This window comes from Budorcas taxicolor, chromosome 19, assembly GCF_023091745.1.
Source record: "Budorcas taxicolor isolate Tak-1 chromosome 19, Takin1.1, whole genome shotgun sequence".
NCBI lineage: Eukaryota > Metazoa > Chordata > Mammalia > Artiodactyla > Bovidae > Budorcas > Budorcas taxicolor.
Genome location: NC_068928.1, coordinates 34,851,295 through 34,871,866, shown reverse-complemented (window position 1 = coordinate 34,871,866; position 20,572 = coordinate 34,851,295). Strand labels below are relative to the sequence as shown.

Below are 20,572 nucleotides of genomic sequence, written 5' to 3'. Positions count from 1 at the left end.
GCATTTGAAATCATTACTTATAATTCAAGTAGAGAGCATAGAAATTCTCCCATGTTTGGATGACCAAATTCATAAAAAATGTGCTTGCTATTAGGGGCCTGAATTCTAAGGGCATATTCTTGAAACCGAGTCATTTTCGTAAGAACAATACTGGAATACTCATCAGACGCAACATTAATAGAGATGAATGCCATAGAATTTCTAATTCTTAACTTAAAATTTCAGAGTTCACTTTTTTTAGACTGACACTCCTTTAACATATCCGTAATGTGCCTTCACTCGTGTTTTAGTCTGAGAATGACTGCATTAGTTTCTCCTATAAAAGTTTCTTTAGGTTAATTAGCTAATTAAACATTTATTTTTGAAGACCTCCATATAACCAGTGGGCACTGCTGGATACAGACTTTAATAAAACAGAAAAATAATTACCATCATGGAGTTTTCGTGCTACTGAGGAAAATAGTTAATTTTTTAAAAAAGTGAGTAAGTTCTTTGGGTAAGGAGGTGAAGGATTGCGGCGGGGGGCAGGGGGTCGTAATGTCCAACAGGCTGGAAGGAAGGCCTCGCCAAGCAGGCGGCGGGCAGGTGGCCCATGCCGCCGGGCCCCGAGCTCCGGCTGCCAGACAGTATCTTTTATTTGTCTTTTCTCTCGGGATGCGGGCCTGCGCGGGGCGCTTTTGACCGGCCCCGAGAAACCCGTACCTGCCCTCACGGAACTCCCGTACCAGCGGGGCCGGGCCGCAGGTGGACAGGATCGCTCAGAGGTCGTGGGACTCGCGCTTCCGCGAACGTGCTGCCCAGCGGGATGGCGACGCGTGGGCCAATCTGACCGAGTCCGAGAGTGTGTGATGCTCTGCTTCCTACTCGGAAGCCCTGACTACATGGAGCTCCAGTCCGAACTCACCGGATCCGGCTCAGCGCACCGCTACCGGGCCCCGCCCAGCAACCACCCTCCCCTGCCCGCCAGTCCCTGCGGCAGCCCAGCCGGCGCAAAGCAGCCCTCTCTCCCCTCCGCCCGCGCCCCTCCTCGGACGGCGGGAAGTCACCAATTCCCGTCAGAAGTCTCCTCCGCCGACCAATGGCGGGGGGACGGGGCGGGGCCTCCGCAGCCCCACCCCGCCGGGCCAGCCCATGGGGAGGGGCTCGCCTAGCGCACGCGCGCCGGCCGCGATGACGTAGCGCCGCCCCGGCCTCGGCGACCTGCAAACGCCTCGCGGGCGGTGCCCGCCACTCAGTCGCGCTCCTCTGCTTTGTCCCGGGCCCGCCCGTCAGCCGGGCCGCCTGCAGCCTCGCGCCGCGCTGGCGTCGTCCTCGTCCCCGTCAGCGCCCCGGCCCGAGCCGGACGGCGAGGCCATGGACGCGGAGCTCGTGGTGACGCCGCCGGGCTGCGCGCACCTGGGGAGCTTCAAGGTGGACAACTGGAAGCAGAACCTGCGCGCCATCTACCAGTGCTTCGTGTGGAGCGGCTCGGCGGAGGCCCGCAAGCGGAAGGTGCGCCCCGGCGGCGCGGCTCCGAGGCGGGGGTCGCGCCTCCGCCGTCCCCTCCCCCGCCGCGGCGGGGGTGGGTTGGGCGCGGGCGGGCGTCGGGGGCGGTCTTTCCCGGGGCTGCCGGGTGGGAGGGGGAGGCTCTCAGACGTCGCCGCTCGGGGCGTGTCCTGGGGGACCCTCTGGTGGGGGCGGGGCGGGGACGCAGCCGCGGAGGGTGCGGCCTGTGCCGCCCACGCTGAGCTAATTCTCCGCGGTTCTGGCGGGTACTTGGGGGTCGCTGGGCCGGGGACTGGGGGTCGGGCGGGGTCCCCGGGACGCGAGTGCAGCCGCCACGCGCCTGGGGTGTGCAGAGACGCGCGCCACTCATTTCAGCTCTGGGCGCAGAGTTCACAAGGACGCCCTCCCCCCATTTCAGCTCGGGGCTCAGAGTCCACAAGGACGCCCGGCCCCCCGCCCCCATTTCAACGCCGGGCGCCCTAGGGACGCAGGGTCCACAAGACACCCAAACCCGCCATTTCAGCGCGAGGCGCCTCCCCGGTCCAGATCAGCGGGGACTCCCGCTCCACTTAAGCGCGAGCCAGAGTCCGCAAGGACGCCCACCCCACCTCATTTCAGCGCGGGGCGCCTCCCCGGCCCAAATCAGCAGGGACCCCCACTCTTCCACTTAAGCGCGGGGCTCCCTCGGGTCGCAGGGTCCACAAGACGCACCCCGCCCCCCATTTCAGCGCGGGGCGCCCCCGGCCCAGGTCCGCAGGGACGTTCCAGGATGCGGCCCCTCCCTCCAGCTGTGCGCGAGCGCGGATGCGGAGCGCCGCTGGCTCTGCGCTTCGAGTCGCGTCGCTCTTGGCATGAGGGGATTTGCAGGTCACCTGTCGCTGCGCAGGAGCAGTGTAAAGGGGGCCTGTCTGACGGCACGGGGGGCCGAGGTGCTTCCTATCTGACGCGGGCGCCTCCCCGAGGGAGCTGTACTCAGTGTCCTGCCTTTGGGCTTGTTAGCTATTTGGAAATTAGAAAATGGCGTTATTCCCTCCTCCTACCTGAAGAAAGTATGTTGTTTCGCGTATGGCGATTTTGCAGTTCGCAGCCCGAGGGCAGGCGCTGTTAGGCAATGTCCACCTTGAATAACATTTTTTATGGTAAAGCTAACATCTGCTGAGCACGTAGGGAATGTTAAGCACCAGTTTTCTTTGTTTTTATCAGTGTGGGTGTTGGGAAGAACTGACTCTTTGGATGAACCGAAATCGGAGATAAAACAGGCTTCTGCTAGGATGGGAGTGAGGTTCTTGTTTATGGGGTTGTGTGCCTTTAAAATGAATCACTTGGTTGATTCTGTTGTAAAGGCGGTAATTTGTTACTTACTGCTCCATGTTGTTGGTTAAGATGTGTAATTTTTAAATATCGCTTCAAGGAGTCAAGTTTAACCCCTCGTTAACTTTGCCGAATTTCCTGAGGCAAGATTCACTTTTGTTGTTGTTACATGTGACTTGGATTAATCTTCTAATGTTAATTGCTTAGTTTGAAAATTGTTGACACGTCTGTATTACTCGCTAGTGAGAACTTGAGCTGCAGAGAGACAAGAAGTGAGGTATTAGCCTCTTTCAGAACTTGGATCTGTCCTGCTGCCGTGCATTATGGTCATATACCGCCAGTGAATCCTGGTGTCCTCCATCCATTATTCCCTGAATTTTGGGGACTCCGTGTACTTCTAGAATCGTGGTGGCCCAGCCAAGGCGGAGTTTGGTTTGAGAAACAGTAATGTCCGTTTGGTAATTTGCAGAGGTTTCTCAGAAGAGGTGCAAGCTTAGTAGTTTGGTTTTAACACTGAAAAGTTGCCTATAAAATACTTAAACCTAAGTGAAACTTCATTGAAGTTGCTCAAAGAAGCTACAGTGAAGTCTAAGCTATAGTGTAACAGCTACAGGAGTTCAAACCCTCCTTTAAGTAGAGGTGGGTTATGACTTCTGTATCCAAACTCTGCTTCTTTTCTTGGTGGGCTCTATCAGATTTGAGAATTGAGGACTCCGTGCTGCTGTGCTTTTCTGGCGTGGTTCTTGCCGCTTGAGGGATCGTATGTGAAGACGGAAACCAGCAATGAGGACAGCAGAGATTTTCAGTTCCCCTGGTGGTTATGAGTTAGCCCTGTCTGTTTTATATTTAAATATATAGACATTGGGTGGGGGGACAGGTAATGTTTTTTAAGCAATCATTTCTCTCTCTCTGAACTGTTTCTGCGATTCTGAAGTTTTCCAGCAACTTTTCCTCAAAAAACACAGCCCTTTTTGTAGTCATAATAAGTGTTTTTACTGAAATACTTCACCACAGGTGAGGAAGCATCAGCACTCTTGGGCCATTACTGATTCTGGTGTAGTTTGGACAGTAATCTGGGGGATGGCAAACTACTTTTGCAGTCTTCTCAGTACAACATTTGGTGACAGCATTCCTAATCCTTTGGGTTGGAAATCTCTGAGAGGTTTTTTGAGAAAGGGGGCTGGAACCATTGTCTTTTTGTTTCTGGGTAGTCAGTATTTTAGAAGCATGGTTCAAGGCTTTGGTTGAGGGAGGCATTTAAGATGGAAAATGGTCTTATTTATCTTGAGTCAGTGTTACTTTACTGTGAATTTTAGAAAAAGGTTTACTCCAGGATTCTTACTGGTCACCTCTTTTAATCAGTGCTGCTTCAATTCTAGAGTCAGAGATCTGAATGAATCTCTTATGTTTGAACTTTTTAGTAGAAATCATCTTTGGAGAGTAACAGTTCTGCTGTCACTGGCTTAGACAAAATACCTGGAGTGACAGCATACAGCGTCTGATAGATAGATGGTAGACTTAGCTGTTAAATGTCCAGTGTTACTGACTGCAGTGACTAGTCTTTTTCAACCACGCACTTGGATGATGGTGAGAATGCTGCAGACAGCTGTCTCCTGTCCATTTAGTTTTGGTTTTCAGTTCATTGTTTGGATATGTCCATTCTTTTAGGTATAAGGTTTTCTTTTTCAGAACTTCTTGCTTTGAGGAATTAACTTGTGCTTTACTTATTGACAGATTAGTTCTTTCAGCTTATTACACCTGAGCACTGCAGCACTCACAGGGAGCAGGAGACAGGCAGTTCCAAATAAAAGATCGAAAATGAAAACATTGTTCCTTTTGAGGTAATGTAGATTAACCTGCTGTTGTGAAAAATAGAGAACCTTTGGGGTTTATCCTTATGGTAACATCTAACAAGACTAATTCACTGTTAAAACCAGTTGCCCACATGGATACAATCCACAGCTTTATTCCTGATTTTCCTGGTTTCCACTTTTGTTCATTTGTGTGTGTGTGTTTAGTTCTATGCAGATTAATAAATAACAGTAGTTTTAGATTCCGATTTTAGGTTTACAGGAAAGTTACCAGAGATAATGCAGATGGAGAAGGAAATGGCAACTCCAGTATTCATTCTTCCCTGGGAAATCCCACGGACAGAGGAGCCTGGGGGGCCCCAGTCCAGGGGTTGCAGAGTTGGACACGACTTAGAAACTAAATAACAGCAGTGACAATGGAAGTTCTAGACAATATACAAGAACAAAAAGTTATAACGAATTGGGAGTTTGGGCTGAAACAAAAATCCTATTGTTTACAGATATGATTATCTATTTAGGAAAACCAAAATGTAAGCGAATATTTTTTAAAAAATGATAATACAGAGAGGTCCTGTATCAATTCCTGACATCTCGCTGATGGTGAAGTTTTTACATTTCTGTGGTACATGTTGTTACAACTAATGCACAAGTTTGATATATGGTTATTAATTAAAGATCATGCTTTATTCAGCTCTGATTAGTTTTTCTCTCGTCCTGTCTCAGGAGATATTTAGTCCATGTCTCCTCAGGCTCCTCTGTCGCCTCTGCTTGTGGGATCGTAGTTCCCGGACTAGGGATTGAACCTGCACCCAATCACTGGGCCACCAGGGAAGTCCTTTGGTCTTTCCTCTCCCCTGTTTTCCGCCCTCAGCTCCTCTGGATTGTGATGGTTTTTCAGATCTGCCTTTTGTTTGTTTTTAATGACCGAAGTGGTTTTGAGAAGTATTGGAGTATTAATCAGGTATTTTGTAGGGTGTGTCTCAGTTTGGATTTGTCTGATGTGTTCTCAGGGTTCGCAGCTGTGGTTCCAGGTTTGCGGGGAATCCTGAGCCCTGTTTGTGAAGGTCCGAGCTTTGTGCGGCCAGTGCAGGGTCAGAGCGCCTCCCCCACCCGCCCCCACCACCCCAGCCCATCCTCCCTGGGTGCTGTCCCAGTGCAGCTGTTGTGTCTCGGTCTCCTCAACCCTCTCATTCCCACAGGGACCTGCTGAAGAGCTCCCGGCTTTGCCAGGATCATTCCTGGGTCTGGATTTGCTGGCTGCAGCCTTAGGTTCCATGTTTTGTTCTATTTCCTGTAAGCTGGCAGCCAACTCAGAGGTTCCATCAGACCTGAGCTTGGTCCTCTGGCAAGATCTGGAGTGGTGCTGTGTCTTTCCTGAAGGTTCTACTGTCTTGAGTACCCATACTTAAGGGGGCAGGTGTCCAGCAGATGTTAAAAGGTGAGGTACAAATAAGGGAACTTGGTTTCTAGGGACTGAGCTGACCTGCCTCATCTTAACCTTGGCAGCTCCTGTGGCAGTGGGCCTGTCAGTCACTTTCATCACCTGTTGAAGGTTCTAGGGAATGAAGTGGGACCAGCAGATTACATGAGGTTCTAGGAGAATCCAGTGGCTCCCTGGAGGCACTTGTAATTGACAGTGGGGAAGGTGATCAAAATGTGAATTAAGGACTGACTGACGTGGTCAGTACTGAGGTCAGGGGGTGGGTGTTTGCCTGAGTCTTGCTTCTGCCCAGGTGTGTGGCCTTTGACTTTGTGTGGTCCCGCATCTCTTGGGTTCACAAATTTCTCATTTCTAATACTACTACTTTGTGTTTACATAGTGTTTTTCATCTTATAAAACATCTCACAGTATTACATGTTGGTTTTGGAGCTCAGGTTACACTTTTTAGGTGGCCTTGGCAGTTACGTCTCCTGACCTGTTCAAGGTTGCAGATTAAATGCCAAGTTTGGGCTTTGAAATTAAATCAGTCTGACTCTGAAGTTTGTGATCCCACTAAATTATTTGGACATGCTTTCCAGCACCACCAAGTAATTGTCCAGTCTATACCAACACCAACTGGGTGTCACACAAACCTGGCCTAGTCTGACTGTGCCCACCTGGAGTTAGTGTCTGATTCTGCAGGTTCCAGCGGACACCCCCACTTGAGTCTCCAGTCATAAGACTCTGCTCCCCTCCTGTGGCTCACAAAGCTCAGGGAAACGTTACTCAGTTTTACATGTTTGTTGTAAAGGTTATTATGAAGAACACAGATGAGCAGCCAGATGAAGAGATACTTGGAGTGAGATCTGGGGGATCCAGAGCAGAGGAGCTTGTGTCCCAGTGGGTTTGTGGTGCATCCCCCAGCACAGAGATCCATTCACCTCCCCAGAAGTGCTCTGAACACCATTATTTAGGGGTTTTATGGAGGCTTTATTATGTAGTCAGGATTAACAGGCAGTGATCAAATCATCACACAGGTGTGGCTGATTAAATTATGGGCTGATGAGGGGGTGGAACTGGACATCAAAGATGAAAAGATAATGAGCAGAAGAGGTCCTTGTTTACTGGTGTAGCAATTCTGTATTGGTAACAAAGAAGCAGCAATTGGTTGTCTTAAGGTAGCCAAGCAGCCTAGCCTGTGTGCTAATGAATGAACCATTGTGAGATGTTGGTGGCCTACAGCTGTTGCAGTCCTGTTCAGATGGTGGTGTTAGAAACATTGTTACATTTATGTAACACCACGGAAAGACTGTGCAGTGTGTGTGTTGGTATAATTTCAGAGTGGACTTGGGTATTTTTTGTTGTTGGGTGTATAATCCATTCCTTTTGTTACTCATTTTTATTCTCAAATCGTGCCAGAATTTCCTCTACTGCTGCTGCTGAGTCGCTTCAGTCGTGTCCGACTCTGTGCGACCCCATAGACGGCAGCCCACCAGGCTCCCCCGTCCCTGGGATTCTCCAGGCAAGAACACTGGAGTGGGTTGCCATTTCCTTCTCCAATGCATGAAAGTGAAAAGAGAAAGTGAAGTCGCTCAGTCGTGTCCGACTCTTAGCGACCCCATGGACTGCAGCCTACCAGGCTCCTCCATCCATGGGATTTTCCAGGCAAGAGTACTGGAGTGGGGTGCCATTGCCTTCTCCGAGAATTTCCTCAGGGAATTCCAAAAGCAGCTCCCATTCCTTCTCAGGCCCATCAGCGTCAGCTGGAGTCAGTGGCTTGTAAGAGGTGCGGTTTGTGTTTGTTTTTGTTTGCGGAGCACCAGTTAATCCAAGAGTTGTTAACTCAGGGGTATGTGGCAAATCCTTGGTGTTTACGGGAAATGGATTCGTGCTTGGGACTGCCTGCCAGGGGAGCCCTAGTTGTAAAATCTGAATCAGGGCCTTAAAATGAGTCCTGAGCATGGGCTTTTGTGTGTGAAAAAGACTTAGTCAAATTAGGTGTGTGTATTTGTTACCTCAGGCCTTCTTCCCCTGATCTTCATAGTTTAAGGATGTGACCAGTTTGTTTCTAGTTGTAGCCCATCTGCCTGTGTTTAATTCTTGTAGTTCCCTTTTCGTGTAGCTAAAATTCTTGATGCCTTTTTTCTTTCAGCAGATTTTTCTTTTGGGAGGTGCTGCAAAAGAACAGGTGACGCAGATTTGGATTTAAAATTCAGGGGTTAAATTTTTATCTGTTCTTAAAACTTGTGTGTGTTTTAAGGAGAAATAATGTGTTAAAATTATGTACTTAACCTGATATGCTTATATTTTAAGAGTCATGCTGGTCTTGAGTTTGTTTTTTTTTTTTAATAAGAAATTCGATTTTTTGTTTATTAAGGTCATAGAAGAGGTTTTTTTTTTTTTTTTTAAATAAAACCATGGTCATGCACTTAATGTATCCAGGGTGATAAAAACAAGGAACACCTTTTAATCTTTTCTTTACATCTGTAGCCATTGGGAGCAGTAAACAGATTCCAGGAGTCTGTTCCTAACCTTATTTTTATAAAAGGAAAACTTCCAGACTACTGGGAAGCCTTCATTGTTACACATCAAGTAACCACTGTGTAACTTAAAACTTCCCTTGTGTTACAGAGAACAATTAGAATTAGTTAATTCCTTAGATTGATCTTTGGCAGAATAAATAGGAGATACAATTACTTTTTCTTGTATTGCAACATTTCAGAAGTCTTTCCTTTGAACCTCCTACTCCGATGGAATTGCCCTGGAGCAGGGCTTCCTACTGGGAGGGGAGAGATACTTGGGTGGAAGAGAATTGTTTACCACCGTGCTCATGATTGCTGAGGTTATAAAACTTCAGGTTTCTGTGGTATAGTTCTCACCCACAAACCATTGTTTTTCTTGTTTCTGTGTATTGCTTTGATTCATATCCCTGTTGATTGATTATAGATTTGCTGTGGTCTCGGAACCTGGAATATCAAACTTGAAACGGTGTGCTGGTTACGGGTGCCCTGGGGGTGGAGGGGCCCTCGGAAGCAGAAGGACCTTTTCTGCTCCTGAAGCTTCACATGCTTGGTCTGAGTGGCTTCGGATTGGTGGTTGAGACTAGGCTGAGTCCTCTTTCAAGAAGCCAGTCTCAGCTAAGTGACCTACGTGCCTTTTGGGTCAGTTGACAAGGAAAAGATCTTTTAGGTGGGGAGACCTTGAGAGGAAACCCAGGCTTCCGCTTCCTCTCGAGCTGCACCTGTCGGAATCACCTTGCTCCAGTGACTCTGAGAACCCCGGGTTCCCGGTTCTCTCTTCTGACTTTTAGGCAAAGTCGTGCGTCTGCCATGTGTGTGGCCTCCACCTGAACCGGCTGCACTCCTGCCTGCACTGTGTCTTCTTCGGCTGTTTCACGAAGAAGCACATTCACGAGCACGCCAAGTCCAAGAGGCACAACCTGGGTAAGACCCTCCTGACACATACCTCGGGGCTTTGGGGTCATCTTCCCAACTCGCCTCTTTGACCTTCCGCTCTCCCAGGAGTCTGCCCTTATCTGAAGTGGTCTGTGCTCTCCTTGGAACTCCTGTGGGGAGGGGAAAGAAACTGAGCCCACAAGTGTTACTGTCCCGCTTGCCTGAGGTCACGTAGAGCTGTGTGACCCTAAAGGACGACTTTCTGAAGAGTGCGTTTCCTGCACGTCGGAGACTTGTCTTTCCTTCTGAAAAGCATGGTTAGGTGTTAGATTAGGCAGAAATCTGCAAAGGCCTTCCATGCAGCTTTAGGTTATTGGTGTCATTATGGGGTTGGGGGCACTGGGTGAGTTTAGCGCTGTCTGTGAGGAATTTGCCTTGTTCATGGAGAGGCTGGAGGTGCTGGCATCAAGATGGGGTTACATGAAGCTGAGTTTTGCTCTAGTCTTTATTTTCTGACTGCTGTCACTAAGTTTTTCTCTCCTTGTTTTCTGTCGAACGATGGTGAGGTGGTGAGGATTCCTGTAAGGAACTCACTTTCACAAGGTCCAGGCCACAAGCCCTTTCCTACAACACAGCTTCCTGTGACCCAGTCTTCCTGTGTAGAGGTGGCATCCGAACTCAGTCATTTCCAGAGGTCGTGCTTCATCTCTAGCTGAGAGCTTGAACCAGGCGGGGGAGGGGCAGCCCAGGACGAGGTGTTAACTGGCCTTTTCCGAAGGAAAGCTGATGACACTGATGGTACTTCATAGGCTATGGGTGAGTGGCCGTCCAGTAGGGCCAGCAATCAGCAGTGGGATCTTACCTGGAGGAACCAGAGAGAAGGGCTGATGGTCACGGTGGGGGGTGGGATCCTCTGGTGTGTGGTAGAGAACTTCGTGCTTCATTCCGTCTCACTCTCAGACGAGACCATGTAGGGTCTCACATGTGGGCTGCAAGCGTCTGTGGTTACAAGAGTCGTGCAGTCTGACTCTCGGACCAGACCCACATAGGGCTCTCACATGTGGGCTGAGAGTCTCTGTGGTTAGGAGGGCTGTGCAAAAGTGGGAACACTTTTATGCTTAAAAGACTGTCTGAAGAATCTTACTGAAACCCAGTGTCGTCTACAAGAGTCACTTTAGAAACGTGGTATTTGTTCACGTCATCAGCCTGCTTGATAAGCTCTGACTCTACTTTTGCCAGAATGAGTCAGTTTTTTTGCTTTAAGAGACAAAAGCACGGAACACAAGCAAGATCCTGCCCATTGCTGTGTTAGAACGCGGTTTACAGAAGAGCGTGTGCGTGCGTGTGCGTGTGTGTGCGCGCACGCGCGCGTGTGCGCTTTTTAGGTGCTTCAGGTTTGCATATTTACAGAAGAGGGAGAGAGTGTGTATGTGTGCGCGCGGCTCAGGGGCTCCAGGTTTACGTGTTTACGGGGGAGAGAGAGAATGTGTGTGTGTGTTCCAGGTTTCTGTGTTTACGGAAGAGGGGGCTCCAGGTTTACATGTTTACGGAAGAGCGTGTGTGTGTGTGTGTGTGTGTGTGTGTGTGCTCGCGTGCGTGTTGGGAAGCCCTGGGCACGGGTCCAGGTTGTTTGCTTGGCGGCTGTGCTGCCTGCATCCTGGCACAGTGAGGGCTGCTAGGCGCTCGGGTCACAGAGCTCTGGTCCTGGGAGTCTCTGTGGGCTGATAGGAATGCAAGTTTCCCTTGTTTCACAGGAGCGGCAGAGGGTTCTGGTACCCTGAGGGGTTGGGTTCTTTGTAAAGTACGGACATGGCGCCTCTTTCTCCCTCACATTGCTCAACCCCTGAGGGAGCTTCCAGGGAGAATTCACGTGCCTCACCTGCTTTGGACACACTGTCTGAAGCGGGGGCACAGCCTTTGGTAATAGTGGGATTTTCTGGTTGGCGAAATGCTACCCAGAAAGCTTGCATGCGTGTTTGTGTCTTGAAGCATTACCTTTCGATCTTTAACTTTTGTTTCTTCTCTCCTTTCTTTCAGCCATCGAGCTCATGTACGGAGGTATCTACTGCTTTTTGTGTCAGGACTACATTTATGACAAAGACATAGAAATCATTGCCAAAGAGGAGCAGCGGAAAGCTTGGAAGATGCAAGGTTTGGTTTTCCGGAGCTCTGTGAGCCTGGTTGTGTCTTAGGCTGCGTCTCCTGCCCCTCGTCTGTCAGGGCACGCGGCGAGAGGGGAGGAGCCCCCATACCTGCCTGGTCCCTCCTGCAAGCTCTGGAGGGGCCCGGGGAAGCAGTGCGGTGCCCACAGTTTCCTGGACCTGTGCTCTTGCCTGGGTCCTCACAGGCCTGCGACTGCCCCGAGGGGTTCAGCCCTAGTCCCTCTACTCAGACATTAAGGCCGAGGAGATGCGGGTCTCAGGACCGCTGACACCTCTCTGAGCAGGTCCTGCTCTCCTCTCCTCCGGGAACGTGGCTTACTCAGGGCACATCCTCTGAAGGAAGCTCCTTGAAGTGTCTGGAACAGGGTCTTAGAAGGACCCCGCATTACCCCGTCTTTGAAACACTGCCTAATAAACTGCCACCATCACACTGGTTCACACACGCAGTGTAGCTAACAGCACCCTCCACCGCTTAGGTGTCGGGGAGAAGTTTTCAACGTGGGAGCCGACCAAACGGGAGCTTGAGCTGCTGAAACACAACCCCAAGCGGCGGAAGATCACGTCCAACTGCACCATCGGTGGGTGGCTACATCCCCGGTGAGGCCTTAGGGGTGTGCCTGGCAGGGCAGAGCCCACAGGTGGGGCTCTTCAGGAAGCGGTTGTGAGTGTGAGCAGTCTCCCTGGCCCTGCCGAGACTGCAGGGGACGCGGCGTAGCTGCTAGCTTGTCGGGGAGACTTCTCTCTGACCTGTGCCTTTGTTACCGGAGGCCGTCGGGCAATTCTGCCGGAATGGTTGATGCTGAAGTTGGAGGCCGAATGCTGGGGTCAGCACTCCTCAGGGCCTTTTCCTATAAGAGGAGCACAAGCCTTGGAAAGAGGCTCCGTTCTTCTCACACGAGCGGGGCCGTGGGCTGGTGGGGTCCTGATGCCGGCTGACCCAGCCCTCTGCCACCAGGTCTGCGCGGCCTTATCAACCTGGGGAACACGTGCTTCATGAACTGCATCGTGCAGGCGCTCACGCACACACCCCTGCTGCGCGACTTCTTCCTGTCCGACCGGCACCGCTGTGAAATGCAGAGCCCCAGCTCCTGCCTGGTCTGCGAGATGTCCTCCCTGTTCCAGGAGGTGCGGGGCAGGAAGGGGGCGGAGGGGGGTTCTGTCACCTCCCCTGTGGTGGGCATCTCATATACGCCTCTGTTGTGAAACCATGTGTTCTTCCCAAGGGGGTCTCCAGCTGAGAGACTCGGCATCATTCTCAGAGGCTCACTGCTGCCATAGTCAGGGTGTGAGCAGCAGACGCTGACCCCCTTGCCGCCCCCAGCCCCTATCCGTCACCTGCCGCTTTGTCCACAGGGCGGTGGGTCTCGTTGCCAGCCTTGCTGACTGTGTCACCAGAGGTCCCTGTCCCTGATGGGCTCGCGAGCTGACCCTCCAGGCTCAGGGCCTGACTGCAGGACAGGGTCCGGCTCCTTGGGTGGTGTAAGGACCCAGGTGTCTTCAGGTGTTGGCCCCAGGCATTTGATTGCATCCTCTCATGTTCCCTGTTGCACCCTGGCTGCCTGGAGCCTGCCTGACTGCGGTGCTAGAGTTATTCACTGTTTGGCCCTTTTTAGAAGTCTCCTGATCCCTGGCCTGGCCCATTCAGTCCCCATGTTCCTGCAGCCTGCCAGCAGTGGCTGGCGTTACAGGAGTGAACAAGCTGAGTGGTATCATTGGGCCAGAATAGTCTGGTGGGGGTCTCATTCAGGCACTGTTGGTCAGTTCATCTTGTCACATTGCTTTTTAGGCTCCGGTTTATAGGGGTACAATTTACACAGAAGTCACCTTTTCGTGTATATGTGTGAGTGTGTGTTTAAAAAAAGCTTTTTTTTTTACATTTTTTCACATTTGACCAAAGTAAAAGTATTAGTTGCTTCATTGTGTCCAACTTTTTGCAGACCTTTGGACTGTAGCCCACCAGGCTCCTGTGCCAGTGGAATTCTCCAGGCGAGAGTACTGGAGTGGGTTGGCATGCCCTCCTCTCTATTTCGATGAAAGTTTGCCACAGTTCATCACTTTGACATATTTCTAGAAAACGGATGGTGGGAATGGAGAAAACTTAGGTGCAGACTCCAATTAAAAACACAGTTTGCGTGAGAAGGAGAGGAGACGACCACCTTGGCCCGCTCATTGTCGGGTGTGCACGCGGGGGCTCTGTGTTGCTCCTGACGAGGATGCCGCTCCTTCTCTCTGCACAGTTCTACTCGGGGCACCGGTCCCCCCACATCCCATACAAGCTGCTGCACCTGGTGTGGACGCACGCCCGGCACCTGGCAGGCTACGAGCAGCAGGACGCACACGAGTTCCTCATCGCGGCCCTGGACGTCCTGCACCGGCACTGCAAAGGTGGGGCTGCAGGGCTCGACCTTCCAGGGTGGGCTCTGCAGGGGTGTGGGCTGCGAAAGTGAGGGCCCGGCAGGGGTGAGGACAGGGCTACTCCTGGACCAGTTAACTGGACGTGAGATACATTTAGTGTCAGATAGACGGCAGGCAGGTCTTAGGGAGAAACGAGAAAACGGAACATACAGCGGGTCCAGGCCCTCCTGCTGCAACCTGCCCTAGGGGACCGGCCTTGTTCTAGGCTCAGCGGCTTGATGGCAAGCTGCCTTGGGGCCCAGGGTCACAGAGCCGTGGTCTCCCCAGGTGACGATAACGGGAAGAAGGCCAACAACCCGAACCACTGCAACTGTATCATAGACCAGATTTTCACAGGAGGGCTGCAGTCTGACGTCACCTGCCAGGTGTGCCAGTAAGTGCTCTCCCCACCCAAGGATTCTGGGCCCTTGTCACTCTGCTGCCCGCAGAGCCGTCCTTGGTCACATGTGCCCCTGCTTGCTCCTAGTGGGGTTTCCACCACCATCGACCCCTTCTGGGACATCAGCCTGGACCTCCCTGGCTCTTCCACCCCCTTCTGGCCGCTGAGCCCTGGAAGCGAGAGCAGTGTGGTAAATGGGGAGAGCCACGTGTCAGGAACCACGACCCTCACCGACTGTCTGCGGAGGTGAGGTGGCCACGCCTTATGGGCAGGGGGCCCTCCTTGTGGCTGCTTGGGGGGAGTCCTGAGAAAGCCAGACCTCCCCGGGCCCCACGTTCCCACATAGGAGCTGAGGGGGCACATTTTAAGAATGTTGTATCAGAGGAATTGTATATCATGTAATCTCTCAGGGTTGACTTTTCCACTCTAATCTCTGGAGGCTCATCCAGGTTGTGTTATCATCAGTTGGTTCCTTTTAATTGCTCGGTAGTAGTCTGCAGTGTGCATGGATTAACCACTCATTTGCTGAAGGACATCTGCGTTGTTTCCAGGTTTTTCTTGGCCCTTACAAATAAAGCTGCAGTTAGTAACCACTCACATACAGTTTTGTGTGAATGCTGGTTTTCACTTTTCAGGGAGTAATTTGACTGCTGTGTCTTACAGTAGTTAGAAAATCATTACTTAGGATGAGAATTCTTTATGATAGAGAAGAGGAAGAAGTAGTTTTTTTCTTTTTTCGTTGTAACGTCATAAGCGTGCTTAATTGTGCATGTGTTTAGGAATAAAATGAACCCACTGAAAGTGATAAACTTTTCTCTTTCCTCTCTTAGTGTTCCCCTTTTTTTTTTTTTTAACTAAAAGTGCACGTTTTTTGACATGTTTCAGATTTACCAGACCAGAGCACTTAGGAAGCAGTGCCAAGATCAAATGCAGCGGTTGCCATAGCTACCAGGAGTCCACCAAGCAGCTCACCATGAAAAAGCTGCCCATTGTGGCCTGCTTCCACCTCAAAGTGAGTTCCCTGAGCACGTCCCGGGCCTGAGGTGGGTGTGCAGTGCCCACCTTGCCTCTGGAGCGCATACGCCAGTGCCTCCTGTAAGTGTCTGTTGTCGGGAGGTTTGCTGTGAATCAAAAAGGAGTTATTTTGTAACTGAAACAGGGCAAGTTACTCTGGGTCGGGGTGGTTAGGGGTTTACTCCTCCTCCCCTCCAAATTCTTCCATCCTCACCCCAAGTTTTCTGATTTACTTAAAAGCAAAAACCCTTTGCACTAAGGTCTAATCCTGGGGTCAGCAGGCCTTCTGTGAAGGGCTAGTAACAAGCGTGAGTCCTGTGTGATGAGCTGAGAAAGAATAGCAGCAGGGCTGCGAGGTTTGCTCTTCTTGGGCATTTCTTAATGGTCTCTGTTGCTTATTCTTCCGTTTTGTGACCTTTAAAGGTGTAAGACGACCCAGAACCCCAGCCCTGCCTTGCTAGTGGTCCAGTGTCCCATTTTGTGGGGAAGTGTCCTATCTGGCAGGGGGCACAGGGCATGGGGCGTGGGCTCTATTTTTCCTGCCAGACACTATGTCATGTCCACACCTGTCAGGCCCATTGTTTCAGGGGTGGTGGGCTAAGCCCCATGGGGTTTGTCCTGTGAATTCTGAGCTCTGCCTCTGGGCAGAATCGGGGCACTTAAGAAAACACAGGAAGGCATGTTAGAAGCCCCAGAGACACGATGGGAGGAGCCCTAACCCGTCTCCCCCATCCCTCCATTCCTGCAGCGGTTTGAACACTCAGCCAAACTCCGGCGTAAGATCACCACCTACGTGTCCTTTCCCCTGGAGCTGGACATGACCCCCTTCATGGCCTCCAGGTTTGTTCTCTGTCCGCGGTCGGGCGGGGGTGGTGCCAGGTCCCTGGTGAGGCCCCGTGAGCCCTGATGTCATGGAAGCCCCTGACCCCTCCCCGTGTGAGGGAGGCTGGCCTCCGACTAGCTGTCGTAGCACTGGCTCAGACTGGGGCTGTCTGCCCGTCGACAGCATTTCAGCTGCAGGCATTGGGGTGGGATACAAATCAGCAGGGTGGTTCTGCAGCTGCAGATGTCATTTGCTTGTTTTCAAGTCTTTGTTTTCTGGACCACTTAAAATTTACCTTCATAAAACGCCCAGACCCTTACTAGTGTGTCAGACACTGCTGTGGTGGACGACTGGCGGCGGGGGGCGGGGGGGGGTGGGGGGGCGGTGTCGAAGCAGCAGAGACCTGAGCCCATGTAGGCCGGGCCCAGGAGGGTCCAGTGAGGCTGACGCCCTGGATAGGGGTGGAGTGGGGAGACAGGATGGGTTGGAGGAACCATGGGTCCTGGCTGACTCCAGCTCTGTACCTCGGTGTGGATGGTCCACATGGCCAGCCTGGGCCTGTTTCCTCATTGTAAGTTGGAGGCCATCTCTGCCTGAGGCAGAGTTTTTGGGAGAACCAGATGCGTGGACGCCACATAGTCATGGCTCGCAAGTCTCTGGTGAGGGTGATCAGTTAACATTTTGATTGAGGCTGAGTGTGCTGCTGTCCTTACAGCAAAGAGAGCAGGATGAACGGACAGTACCAGCAGCCGACAGACAGTCTCAACAATGACAACAAGTGAGTGGCTCCACCTGGCGGTCGGGCCAGCGTCCTGAGCGAGAGTGGGCCCTGGGCCTTAGGGAGGCCCCACCTGCATTGCCCGGGAGGCTGTGTGTCTTCCGGCCACTGGCTGACTTCCTATAGTGCTGCCACCCCTCCTCTGTGAGGGCAGGGCCTCCCCCCACCTGCATCTAAGCTTACCTCCTTTTGCAGGAGCCTGACCTTCCCGGCATCTTGACTAGGCCCTGTCCTTTCTCATCCTTCCTACTGGTGGCTGAGGGGAGGCTGCAGCTGCTCCAGTGTCTCCCAGGCGGCCTGTCCCCTTACCCTTCCCCATCAGCATTCATTCTTGGGCTGCTCCCTGTGGGGACTGTGGTCCTGGGTGGTGACAGGGTTGAGTGATCTCTGTGTCCCTGCTGCCATCCCATCAGGTACTCGTTGTTTGCGGTGGTCAACCACCAGGGGACCCTGGAGAGCGGCCACTACACCAGCTTCATCCGACAGCACAAGGACCAGTGGTTCAAATGTGATGACGCCATCATCACCAAGGCCAGCATCGCGGACGTGCTGGACAGCGAGGGGTGCGTCCCGCAGGTCCAAGGTCCCCTGACTGCAGCTCCCCCTGTGCCCATCTGGGAGGCTTCTGCCCTAGATGACCTGCTGTGACGCTGACAGCATCTGGGCTTGGAGTTCCAGGCAGTGGGGCAGCCTTGAGATTCCGTGGTGGCCCTGAGAGGGCTGGGTGGGTGGGACCTAGGGCAGGCATCCTTCAGAGAGGGACCCCCAGCCAAGGGAGGGCGGTCTCAGGCTGGGGCGTGGGCTGGGGCCCTCAGCTCTGCGGGGACAGGTGCCCCGCGGCCGCCCCGGGTGGGAGGTGAGCTTGCCTTCTCTTCCACAGGTACTTGCTGTTCTACCACAAGCAGTTCCTGGAGTACGAGTAGCTCCGCGGGAGCCCCCGCACGCCCAGGGCCACGCTGTGCAGACGCTTGGCAGGAGGTGGGCCCAGGGCTTGGAGGCAAAGGAAGACAGTGCCCACGTGTCTCCCATGCTCCTTGGTGTGCCAGCGGCTCCAGGCTGGGGGCTCAGAGCGGGCCAAGAGGAGATGCAGGCCTCACAATCTCTTTCTTGGTGAATTTCGGGTCTTGAGTGTGCATAGCGTGGATCCAGGGCCCGGAGCCTGCGGAGCTGACAGCCCCGCACGGCCTCCAGCTTGTCCGTCCTGCAGACGCCAGCGTTGTCCTGCATGCGGAAGGACCTCCCCGTTTTCTAGAAATAGGCGTTTTCTTATTCTCTCTCTTTCTCTCTCCTCCATGATCGTGAATTTCATGAATGCAGTGATAGTAATGTGAATGAATCACCGAGTTCAGACTGAACCTTAGATCGTTTTCCCTTGATTCTGGAGAGTGGGTCTTGCTTCTTCACTGGTGCTGCTTTTGTTGCCCCCGCCCCTCCTCCCCAGGGACCTCCGTGTCTGTGTCAGAGCCGAGGGTGAGGAGCGGGCTGGGCAGGGTACGGTCTCTGTCTTTAAGTAACTCAAGTTTGTCTGGTGGTTTCCCTGCTTCTCTCCTATGTCTCCTTCCTGGCCACCTGGCCCACGAGCTCTCCCAGTCGCTGCTGGGCAGTGGACGTGTTGGATGGCTTCGGGGGGCCTTGCAGGGTTGGGGGTTGTTGCTGCCTTCTACGCTGGGGGTCTCTGGTTTCCGTTCTGCTTGTCTCTGTTGCAGCAGGAAAGACGACCGGGACAGAGCCGGTGGGACGGGCTGAAGGAGCAGATGCAGCCGTCTGTCCACACCCTGACTTAGACTGTCCATTCTGAGAGGCGAGCCTGGAGACGGGGACAAGCCCATCTGTCCTGAACTGTGAGGGCTACTTCCTGGAGAGGAACACATCCCCTGCAGCTAGGTCCGAGGACTTTCTGCAGAGGGCCGGGTGGTCGGTGCTCCCGGCTTGTGGGCCCTGTGGTCTCTTTCACAGCTGACACAGAGACAGATGTAGCTGTGTTCAGGAGAACTTTACAGGAGCATGGGAATATGAATATCACATACTTTTCCCATGTCACAGGGTGTTAACTTTTTTCACTCTGTAAAGGTGTGAGCATAGTTCTCAGCCAACGGGCAGTGGACTGGGTCCAGCTCATCAGCTGCTTAGGTCCAGGAGCGGCGTGGTTGCTGTGCAGGGTGGAAGGTGCTGGCTGGGCTTCCTAGGTCGGGACAGCATACCCGACGGATACAGCCCAAGCGCCTGCCAGGGTCACTTAGTTGTGTTTCTGTATTTCAGGAACACAAGTTGTTCAGCTTATTTTGAAACAGCCGTGAGCATCATCAGACATGCAGGTGGGCACCCGTTCTCAGAAACCACCCTGCGTGGCCCGTGCACTATGCCTGCTCTGAGGGCTCTGGGCAGAGGCCTTGCGGGCTGGGCCCTGGGCTGGAGGTGACTATGGAGCTTTGGGCCTGGGGCCTCCGTGTTAAGTGGGGACAGAGTGGATATTCTGGCTTTGGGTTTCTGTTGGGTCACTCTGTCCCTCCCTGCACCCCTTCTGGGTCCTGCACTCATGTCCATAGCTCCTGGATGGGGAGACAGTGAAGCCAGGTTTCTCTTTTCTAAATGTTATTTTTGAATTTTTATATCCGGATTAATGCTCTTTACTCCCTCTGGCCTGGTCTTCTGAACACTTACCTCTGTGTCTGCTGACGAGATCGCCCCTTGACTGTTAGAGCCACGTAGGGTGGAGGTGGGGTGGGCGTGGCGCTTCGGCTGTGCCGAGGTCCTGCTGTGATGGCAGGAACAGAGGCTGCGTTTGGGAGTCCTTTCTCTCAGCTCCCGATGCAGCTGCTGGAAACAGCTTCCTTTCTCACAACCACTCGCGTCGACGTCCGGACCACGGAGGACTCCTGGGCGACCCCTCCCCCTGCACTCATGTATCAAAGTGACTGTCTCTGAGACATCGGCTCTCTCTGGGGTGTCCTGAGTTGGGGAGTGGGGGCCCTCCTGCCTGCACCAGAGCGCCTGGGACTCACCCTTCTGCCGTGTGTACACTCGTGCTGTCGTAGCTTGCTCGGTGTAGATGCTCCCATCGTATCCAATTGCCGTTCTTTTGACAGTTCAGGTGACTGATTTACTGTAACTTTGACAGCGAAATCATAAGAACAAGATGCCAGTGATCGTGCTGTGGGTTTTCTCATGGGGATGTCTCCATGTCCCTTTCCTTGCCGTCCTGAGGGACTGTTAGGCTCCTCTCCTCCCTAATGGCTTGTAGTCTTTCCTGTGTCGTAATAAAGCTACATTTTATTCTGAAGACTGGTGGTCTCCCATTTCTGCGGGCCCTCCCGAGCCCCTTCATTTGCTCCAGCCCCGACCTGCCTTGGGCCAGGAAGTCCCATGTCGTTGGCATCTCCTCATTCTGGCCACGATGGTGACTTGAGCCTGGGGCTCAGGGCCATGTAGTCCGTCAGATTTTGAATTTAATGTCACCTGAGGGGCTTTAAACGCAGGACTCCTTGGAGACTGAGCACAGGACCTGGGATGTGGGGAACGCCACCCTGCTGTTGAGCAGGTGGCAAGTGTGTCAGTGAGCAGAGAAGATCCCTAGCCTGG

At 52.6% G+C, this 20,572-nt stretch overlaps 1 protein-coding gene across 1 annotated transcript; it reads left to right on the top strand.

The window, feature by feature from the left end:
* The first annotated feature begins 1,273 nt into the window (after window positions 1–1,273).
* On the top strand, window positions 1,274–20,273 carry USP22 (ubiquitin specific peptidase 22). Its single transcript, XM_052657634.1, has 13 exons — window positions 1,274–1,491; window positions 9,338–9,470; window positions 11,460–11,573; window positions 12,061–12,162; window positions 12,540–12,709; window positions 13,822–13,969; window positions 14,267–14,372; window positions 14,466–14,624; window positions 15,264–15,390; window positions 16,141–16,232; window positions 16,931–16,993; window positions 17,407–17,556; window positions 17,874–20,273. The coding sequence occupies exons 1-13, from the start codon at window positions 1,354–1,356 to the stop codon at window positions 17,914–17,916; spliced, it is 1,545 nt and encodes a 514-aa protein (XP_052513594.1). The 5' UTR covers window positions 1,274–1,353; the 3' UTR covers window positions 17,917–20,273.
* Window positions 20,274–20,572: the final 299 nt, after the last annotated feature.

What these genes read in the sequence shown, in the direction of transcription:
- USP22 (XM_052657634.1), top strand. Translation starts at nt 1,354, where the DNA reads ATGGACGCGGAGCTCGTGGTGACGCCGCCGGGCTGCGCGCACCTGGGG. An exon ending in GAAAGCTTGGAAGATGCAAG is followed by an intron (nt 11,574 to 12,060) that starts GTTTGGTTTTCC and finishes TCCACCGCTTAG; the next exon opens with GTGTCGGGGAGAAGTTTTCA. An exon ending in AGTCTCAACAATGACAACAA is followed by an intron (nt 16,994 to 17,406) that starts GTGAGTGGCTCC and finishes CCATCCCATCAG; the next exon opens with GTACTCGTTGTTTGCGGTGG.